Below are 9964 nucleotides of genomic sequence, written 5' to 3' on the forward strand. Positions count from 1 at the left end.
CGCTCCGTCCATCCATTTTTCTATGGTGGTTGACCTCATTCGGGTCACAGTGTTGGAATCTATGCCAGCTGACTTTGGGTGAGAGGTGGCGTAAACTGGCCAATCATGGGGCACATTTAGATAAACTCACATTCGCACCTTTGTATAAATTTTATGGTAGAAAACTGAATGTATTTCAGTTGTTCAATTCAAAAAGTGAAACTCATATAGATTTATTACAGATAGAGTAAATATAGTGTTCCCTCGCTGCTTCACGGTTTAAGTTATTGCAGCTACACTTTTTTTTGGGAGGGGGGGGGGTGATTTGTTTGAAATAAACTGTATTTAACAATTTGATTTTGTATGATTTTTTTTTATAATTATAGCTTACAACCCAAATTAAATTCCCTTAATATGAATTTCACTTTTTGAATTGAACTTAAATACATTGAACTGAAATAAATGAACTTTTCCACGATGTTCTCATTTATTTAGATGCACCACGATGTCCAATTGCAAAGTGTTGTGGGTGGAGCTGTGGCACGCCACTGTCTGCTGATTGGTTGGAGCCACAAGGTATGTTGGCAGCACTGTTGGAAGCATTATGTAAGAATGTGTTTAAAATTCTTTAATCAGTACGTGTCAAGGCCGAAGGGCCCCAGTGCCAATGTGAAACGCCTCTTCATCTGCTTGGGGAATTACTGCAGTGAACACAGGTGAACTTTTAATTTACAGTGTGGTCAAATAATAGCACATTTTCTTAGTCACACAGGATGAGAGCTTTCTGCTACTCTTGTGGTCAGGATGTGGCAATAACCTAAAATACGGTGACTCAAAACACATGAATGCTTTTTATACATTTTCATTCAGTTTAGTCATTAGATTGTGAAAATGTCTCTTTCGTCACAGCCGGAACATTAGAATAGAATGGATGTGAATGCTTAGTGATTCTCGCATTCACACTAAGTTTACCTCGATCAGAGGACAAAATTGAAAAGGAAATGTAATGGGGGAAAAAAATCATGAGCTTTTACTGTACGCATATTTACCGCTCTCCTATGATGTTCTAAGTACTGGACTTTTCATTTAAGAATTTCAACGGTGATATTGACAGACAGACAGACAAGGAACAATGTCATGGCACCATACAGTGGATACTTTATTTTTTTTTTTTAAGTCTACACACCCCTGTTAAAATGCCAGGCTTTTTGCTGTACAAAAAATAAGACCAAGATAAATCAGTAAAAAAAAACAACAACAGCACTCTGACATATAATTTAAAAGTATTTTCAAGAGAGGGGAAGTAAAAATAAACAACTGAAACAATGTGGTTGCACAAGTGTGCACACCCTTATATAACTGGGGATGCGGATTTAATAAATCACATTTTAATCCCATGTTAAGTGTGAGTCGGCGCACAATCTGATTAATCTCAAATACATTTCAGATGTTCAAGTAGTCTGTTCGTGACATTTGTTTATTATCATAATTTTTGTATGTATGTATTTATTTAGTTTGCTTTCTAGTAGCAGCCTGAATATTTTGTGCTAACACAACATAATAACATAATTCCCTCAACCTTGTTTTTTTCGCATTTTGTTTTTGCAACATTTTTCAGCATTCTTGCACATAGTAAAGGGATAGTTAGAATAAAGGCCATGTATTTGAGGTGAGGTCTTTATTTTTTGAGATTCAAATGCTGTGGCCCAGCAACATTTTCAGCATCACAATTTTTTTCCAGAATTAAATGGAGGCATATATTTGAGGCGAGGTGTTCATATGGTTCAGTGCACATGCTGTGATTTCTTAACCAATACTGTAGCACTTAACTCATTAATTTAGCACGTTTACTCAACATGGATGGGTGGATGGACAACATTGTCCATTTCCCTCGCACCATTTCTGTGACATAGATGGAGGCTATTTGAGGTGAGGTGTTTATCTGTTCAACTGCACATGCGCCGGTGTCTTGACCAACATAACAACACTTGATCCATTTATTCATTTAGCATTATTGCTAAACACGGCATTTGTGTGACATCGATGAAGACAGCTATTTGAGGGGAGGTGTTTATTTCTTCAAGTGCTCATGCATTGACGTCTTAACCAACGCTTTAACACTTGATTTATTTATCCATTTTATAATTTTTACTCTTAGCAACAATTTTCCATTATTCTCATGCCTTTTTTGGTGACATGGATGATGACATTTATTTGTGGTGAGGTGTTTACTTGTTCAAGTCCTCATGCTGCAATTGACTAATGCGTTAATTCTTGATTGATTTATACAGTTAGCATTTTACTCTGAGAAACCACTTTTTTTATCATTCTTACGCCATTTTTGTGACATAGATGAAAACAGCCATTTGAGGTGAGGTGTTTATTTCTTCAAGTGCACATGCATTGACGTCCTAACCAACGCTTTAACACTTGATTTGGTTTATCCATTTATCATTTTTACTCTTTATTCTCACGCCTTTTTTGTGACATGGATGAAGACATTTTTTTGTGGTGAGGTGTTTACTTGTTCAAGTCCTCATGCTGCAATTGACTAACGCGGTAAATCTTGGTTTATTTATACAGTTAGCATTTTACTCTGAGAAACCACTTTTTATCATTCTCACGCCATTTTTGTGACACAGATGGTGTCTATTTGAAGTAAGGCTTTTATTTTTGCAATCACAGCATCTATTGAGAAGTTGCTCAGGTAGGTGGCTTCACTCCACCATCTAGTGGTGAGTGTATGAGTTAGACGCACGCACGCACACATGCACATGCACACATGACTACACACCCTTCTCTCAATCTCCAGCGAACCTGTTGCACTCCTCTAATCTCCACTCAGATCTTGTTTCAATGGTCACTATGCAACAAAGGACAATTATTGACATTGTTTCTAGTTTGCAGAAGAAGAGAGAAGCAAGCATACAAAGTGACTCATATCACGGCAGCCGGTCGGCTGGGGTGGGGTGCTGAGGGGAAAGGAGGGGGCGGTTGGCTTGTGGGGGCTGGTGGTCTCGCTTTATTGCCACGCTCCACTTGTGTTTACGCTCCTGCGTGTAGGGAAGGAAGGAACGCTGCTCCCTGGCTGCCAGCCACCCCGCGGGTATTTATAGCCCCCCCCCCCCCCCCTCGGCGGGAAGCATCACTCAAGGAATCCACGCGAAAGCATCATCCTCTTCATCATCACCATCCTTCTCCTCATCCTCGTTCCTAACTTGTGTGGAGCGGGCAGGGAGGGTCTGCGTGGAGGATGCAACCTGAACCGGACGCCGTGAAGGAATAAGGGCGTCTTGTGGAGGTAAAAGTGATTATTTTTTGTCTAATCAGTGCATGAATTTCATTTTTGTTTCATGTGTGTCTGCAATTGACGTTAAGGAATGGTCAACTGCTCCAATCGAACCCAATGGGCAGGTCTCCATAATTGGCTGACGAATGAATTGCTTCACTTGATGTGGATAAAGTGCACAACGTGTGTGTATGTGAGTGCATTGTGAGCCACAAAGCAAAAATAGATCACAGCCACTTACTCCAGTCATCACATTCATCAGTTTAACCAATAATCTGTTTTTCAAGCAATCATTATTTCACAATGGATCAATTCCCACAGTATTGCTAATCAGTTGTGTTTATTTTATTATCAATAGATCCTCATGACATCCCTCATCAAATGTAGTTTATTATCAAGCCATTTGGAGTGAGTTGTGTTGAAGCGCAAACGTTTAATTTAATTTTGTTATATTATGATCCAAGGCCGCTTTTCATATGCAAACAATTTACTATTATGGCCAATTAGTGAATATTGTTCTTTTCTTATTTTTTTTATGTTAAAATTTTGTATTTTATTATCAACTCAGCTATAAAAGTTCCTTTATTTTCATGCATTATTTTATACATTAGTTACCCAAGTAACAAATATTATTTACATTATTTGTTCTGTATTTTTAAGCAATTTATTTGATTTGATTAGATGTTTGAATTTTAGTTTGAACCTATGTGCAACTTTTTTTTTGCATTTTATGCAATTCTCAAACAATTTATTCTGCTTTGTTAAATAAATAAATAAATTGTTTTTATTTAAATTTTAATATCAACCCAGGTGTAATAGATAATTACCTTGATTTTATTTGCTATGTTATCGTTAACCCAGGTGATAAATATTTTATTGCATTTATTTATTTTTACCATTTTCAAGCAATTTATTTAATTTGATTAAATGATTAAACACTGAATTTTATTTTGAGATGAACTTGGGGCAACATTTTATTTGTTGACGTTTGACGAGTGACTCACTGCTGTGCCTTGGCCTCATCTTCATCCTCATCCTCCTCATCCTCCTTTCAGCCTCCACATCTGATCCATCTTTTGTGACTTTTTGTGCGACTGAGGCTCCGCCGGGACCCTTCTGCTTCTCCACGCCCCCGTCTTTGGACTCTTGTCATCCTTGTAGAAGAAAAGAGTGCTCAGTAGCTGAGGAATATTTTTGCATGGGCCAGGGAGGCGTGTCTCTTCCCATGAAGATTGAGATTATGTTGTGACCACATGCTATGCTTTTCTTATTATTATTGTCAACTGATTGTGCCGATCATCCGGCAGAGACAGGTTTATCCTGATTTTGAACATGTTCAAAATGTCTTTGCGACAAGAAAATCCGTTTGTGAACGTCTGGCGAATGTCTTTGCAACCGTGATGAAAAAACATTTGCTACATGCGCAAACACTCGAAACTAAATAATAAATGTAAATCATGTTTTTTTTTTATGTATAATAAGCAATTGTAATTAATAGAGTTTTTATTTGTTTAAGAAAGTTGTTAATTATCGGCACATTACTTATACAATTAAATATAAATGTGAACACAAATTTTGGTAAAAAAATAACCTAAATTGGGTCAAAAACGGACTGACACAACTTTTTGTGGTAAAAAAAACTCAAATTAAATTAATAACCCACAAAGCAACCCATTTTTGTTTTGTTTTATGGGTTATTCATTTGACCCAATTTTTCGAGTTAATTTGACTCCAAAAAGTTGGGTCAAATTAAATTAATAACCCACAAAGCAACCCATTTTTTTAGGTTGTTTTGTGGGTTATTCATTTGACCCAACCTTTTTGGGTTAATTGAATAGCTCAATTGAATGGTGTCAAAAAATAACTGACTGACTGAGTTGTTTAACCCCAAAAAATTAATTACGAGAAGATTTATTCAACCCCAAAATTTGGATCAAATTAAATGAACAACATAACATGCAAAGTAACCCATTTTGGGGGGCTGTTTTGTGGGGATATTGATTTGACCCAACCTTTTGGTTACTTCAATAACTCAATTGAACTGGGTCAAAAATAAAGTGTCAAATTAAATGAATAACCCACAAAGCAACCAAATTTGGGGGGTTGTTTTGTGGGATGTTCATTTGACCTAACTTTTTGAGTTATTTGACCACAGAAAGTGGGGTCAAATTAAATTAATAACACACAAAGCAACCCTTTTTTTGTGGGTTACTCATTTGACCCAACCTTCTTGGGTTAATTGAGTACAAAAAAGAAATTGACTGACTCTGAGTTATTTAACCCAAAAAGTTAAATTCCAAAAAGATTTATTTAACCCCAAAAGTTGTGTCAAATTAAATTAATAACCCACAAAGCAACCCAATTTTGGGTGTTGTTTTATGGGGGTAGATATTTTTACCCAACTTTTTGATTATTTGAAAAACTCAATTGAACTGCAGCTCAAAACTGACCAAAAGTGACCAAAGTGTGAAGTGTCAAATTAAATTAATAACCCAAAAAGCAGCCCATTTTTGGGTTGTTTTGTGGGTTATTCATTTGACCCAACTTTTTGGGTCAATTGAATAACCCAATAAGTTGGGTTAGTATCTTTTTTACCCAATTTGGGTTATTTTTGACCCAACTGTTTTTAGTGTACTATTTTACATATTTGACATGTGCATCTTAACTTTTTAATGTCATTTTGCCATTAAAAAAATAAATCTGATGTACAAATGTAGGCCAACTCCTGCTTTTGATGTTTCTCTGTGTTAGTCCATACTGTCTAAATAGCTGACAAATGCTTTTTCTGCCTCCTTGTCTCTGCCCAGGCATCTTTACATGTTGGACTGCTGCCAGCGTAGAGATGTTCACTAGTTCCAATCAGTCCCTGTCCGTCTCCCTCACGCCCACCCTCCACTCCCCGTCCACATGCGGTCCGGGTGGCCAACAGCGCGTTCACTCTTCTCTGTCCCTTCCCGAACCCGAGCCCTGGCGTAAGCCCCTCCCGGCCGGCCGGCCCGGCCTGGCGCAGGGCGTCCGTTCCTGCTCTCTGCAGGTGCCGCACGGTGAGTTCCCGGACCTTCCCGCCCGGGCGGCCAGCTTTGACCTGACGCATACCGGGGCAGATGAGTCGGACCGGGGTTCGGGCTCTCCGAGCCCGCACGGTGTGCTCCGGCGCCGCGGGGGCCTCGTGGAACAGAAGGACATCATCATGGCTCACCAGGCTCACAAAATGCAGAGCACGCCGCAAGCTCGCAGAAAGGAGTGGGAGTAAGTTGTTCTGAACTCCTGTTTCCATATATTACCCTGATGAGTTTAACAAATGTAATAAGTAGATCAGGATGTTTTGGCTGATCAGCGAGTTTGAAAAATGACATGTAATGTCTTATTTCGTGGATCCAATGACGCCATTGATCGATCGGGCAAATTAAGATATTACAGCCGATCACCGATTTTGCATGAAAATGCAAAATATCATCCGATCCCGATCCAACTGATCAGATTGGTGTGAAGTCTAATAAAAAGATAACAACACTGATAAAAATAAAAAAAGTGGGTGCTTGGCCAGACCAAGCAGAGGATGATTATTGCATGCGCCTGGGAGGCAAGTCTCTTCACATAGACTCACTTCACTGAACGCATTATTTTTTGTTCTTCTAAGTTAGAATCAAATATCGACCTATCAGTCTGTATGTATACTTTAGAATTTAAAGTATCTTTGTGCAGTTTGTCACTTTTTTTTACTCGCGACTGCCACCTCTGGCCTAAAGCGTAACTGCGGCATTTGTGTCAGGCTCGTTCATGGAGCGCGTGCGCGTGCGTGCACGATCTTAAAGCGACAGCCACAGTTGACAAACGAAAACATGACTTCAAATGAGGTCAGAAAAACTCCACCCCTCCCTTCCCCAAAGAAACTGTGGAGTGTGCAGGGTCCGCACATTCTACTACAAAGGGAACATAAAAGGTGATAGGTGCAGTCAGAGTAAAACAGTCAGGGCTCTTCGTACTCATCTGAGCATTGGTGGAGCATGCATGATGTCGAAAAAGCTTTAATGTTACCTTTTTAAGCGGCACAATGCACCTTTAATATAATGTAAGTGACCCAGTGACTTTATTTTAGGTTTTACACCGTAACAAGCTGAGCTCATTCAGACAACGATCATGTTATGAATTTTAGTACCAACGTCTTTTTTTTTTTTGCATGTATCAATAAAAAAAAAATTAAGTGAAGTTTTATAAATTAAAATAAAATGAAGTAAAAAATAAATTGAGATCAAATAAAATTACATGACATTAAATCCATTTAAATAACAATGACACTACAATAAATTGCATTCATTTAATTTACATAAAATCAACACAATTAGATAACATAAAATAATAATTACGTGTGTTTAAATCAAATCTCTCGTCTCCCAACTGTGAGTTGAACATGCTAGCCACTATTCCGCTATTTCCTACATAAAATGAGTATTGCAGTTGAAGACTTGGCTAGATGGATGCATCTCCGTTTCCAGTAAACCCCAAAGGTGAGCTTATATGTTCATCGCTTTAAATAGCCTGCACCTGCTTCTGTGCGGCTCGCTTACAGGGACCATCAAAATGAAAATGCATTCTGAGCTTATAATAATAATTTGTTAGGTTATGTATTATAAAATAATAAGATATATCATTATAAAAAGTGAAAAAGAAAATGTTGACATCACGGCCATCCAATGGAAGTGTTGTGAGTGAGTCACCCTGACAGGAAGTCCATATACAGAACTAATGCTGTTTTGGTGCTGCTTACTTTTTCTTTTTCTTTAAGAGTTCTGCAGGAAAGCAATGAATCACGCAATCATCTCCCACTGATTCATGGCTCCAAACACAGCTTTTCACTAGCAATGCGGCGGCCATTAACGGCCGAGGTGAGGGTGCCGTGATGAGCCGCTTGCCAACACTTGAGCGTGGAGTGGCTCTCCATCAAGCATAACCCCAAGCCCCCCCACCACTTCCCCCAAGCCCGCAGGCACGCACTTCCTCCCCCTCCCCCTTCCTCTATTTCCTCCAACACCCACTCTATCCCCTTCAACAGTTAGCAGCTCATTGTTTATTTGCAAGCCTCACTTTTTATTATAGGACATAACACATTGGGAAGGTGAAAGGATGCGCCAAGCTGTGCTACTTTCTTTTTCTTTTTCTTTGTGCCGGGTGTATTGCAGTTTTTTGTCCATTAGGGGATGCTAGGGAATCAAAGTAGGAGAGCAGCGGGGGAAGCAGCATTGGATGCCTTTGGGATTGACAGCTTTCAATTTATTGCAGCTTTCATGTGAATAGGATGAATTTAGGCTTACAAAGGGAAGAGAAAACGCATTAAAATTTGAGAAATGGTATTTAGATTATGTACTGTATACATATGTCACAAAAGTGAGTAGCCCCCTTACAACACTGAAAAAAAATGACACTTTGGCACAATGAAAAATAGTATCAACTTATATAACAAAATTACTCAAAATACAGTCATTAGTAGCTAAACCTCTGGCAACAAAAGTGAGTACACCCTTAGGTGAAAATGCCCAAAGGGTCAATATTTTTTTATGGCCATCATTATTTTCCAGCACTGCCTTGCGTTTAGGTTTAGGTTTAGGTTTAGGTTTAGGTCTGGAGACATGCTCATCCCCAACGTCTTGGGCAAGGAAATGATCGTCTTGGAGGCGGGTTTGGGGTCATTATCATAATGGAATATTGCTTTTCGGCGCAATTTCCGGAGGGAGGGTTATTGATTGATATTTATCTATTTAGCAATTTATTTTTGTAAAATTTTTTATTTTGTATTTTATATGTGTATATAATATTTCAGTTTATTTATTTATTTTTACTGAGAGAGCTCAGTATTGTTCATTCGGTAATCTTACCGATTCAACATGTCATCATCATTGCTCTGTTTTTATTTATTTATTTGTGTGTGTGTGCGTGCGTGTGTGTGCGTATGTGCATGCGTGTGAGTTTGTGCTCATTAATTCACCTGAAACCTATTAAAATTCCATAGAGTCGCGAAGTTGTCAGGAGACCCGAGGAAGGATCAAAGAAAAGAAAGAAAAGTGAAATCCAGCACCGACCAGACATCACCTACCAACCACAGGGTTACAAACTAGAATCTTTCACCAACCCCAGAAACATCTAAATTCCAACAAATTAGGGAGACCACAAGAGACCAAAGGAAAGAATGAAGAAAGGAAGGATAGATGAAGTGATATCCACAGACATCAGCCTACGATTCAGCGACTAGAGGAAGAAGCAAATTGTTCGAATTTCGTTAGATGCTGGTGTGGTGGATCTGGCATGTATGAAAACCTCCACCAAAGAAGGGAGCCATCGACCCCGGTCAGGACAGGGCAAGCACAACCCCCCAGGCCGCGGCAGCGCCAAGGCACGACCCCCAGGGGCCACCGGCCGGAGAGCAAACCCAGGAGCCCAGAGCGCCCCCCACCCCAACACGGCCCACACCCCAAGCCCAACGCAGCAGAACTGGGAACGGCAGGCCTACCAGGCACCCCACCGGCCCACAGCCTCTGCTCCCCCCACAACCCCCAACCCCACCACAACCCAGCCCCCCCCCCCCCTCCAGCCCCAAATCCCCAGACACCCCCCACCACCACCACCAGCACACCCCACCCAGCCACCCGTACCACCCCCAACAAGCCGCCAACCCCACCCAAAATCCGGACCCCCAAATCC

At 39.9% G+C, this 9964-nt stretch overlaps 1 protein-coding gene across 2 annotated transcripts; it reads left to right on the top strand.

Annotated features, from left to right (window-relative positions):
- Nucleotides 1-3132: 3132 nt before the first annotated feature.
- On the top strand, nt 3133-9515 carry LOC147181222 (uncharacterized). Of its 2 annotated transcripts, none has more exons than XM_086083893.1 (3): nt 3133-3280; nt 6076-6517; nt 9276-9515. In XM_086083893.1, the coding sequence occupies exons 2-3, from the start codon at nt 6111-6113 to the stop codon at nt 9379-9381; spliced, it is 513 nt and encodes a 170-aa protein (XP_085940019.1). In that variant the 5' UTR covers nt 3133-3280; nt 6076-6110; the 3' UTR covers nt 9382-9515. The 2 variants fall into 2 exon arrangements, with proteins under 2 accessions (XP_085940019.1, XP_085940010.1); XM_086083884.1 differs by lacking the exon at nt 3133-3280 and adding an exon at nt 4653-4718.
- Nucleotides 9516-9964: the final 449 nt, after the last annotated feature.

This window comes from Leptonotus elevatus, chromosome 1 (genome assembly GCF_054856555.1).
Source record: "Leptonotus elevatus isolate MCC_2025b chromosome 1, RoL_Lele_1.0, whole genome shotgun sequence".
Taxonomy (NCBI): Eukaryota; Metazoa; Chordata; class Actinopteri; order Syngnathiformes; family Syngnathidae; genus Leptonotus; species Leptonotus elevatus.

Bases quoted from the DNA above. Each gene is read 5' to 3' on its own strand.
- LOC147181222 (XM_086083884.1), top strand. From the start codon at position 4,688: ATGCGCAAACACTCGAAACTAAATAATAAAT. The intron at 4,719-6,075 runs GTAAATCATGTT...GTCTCTGCCCAG, and splicing joins CTCGAAACTAAATAATAAAT to GCATCTTTACATGTTGGACT. The intron at 6,518-9,275 runs GTAAGTTGTTCT...AAAATTCCATAG, and splicing joins GCTCGCAGAAAGGAGTGGGA to AGTCGCGAAGTTGTCAGGAG.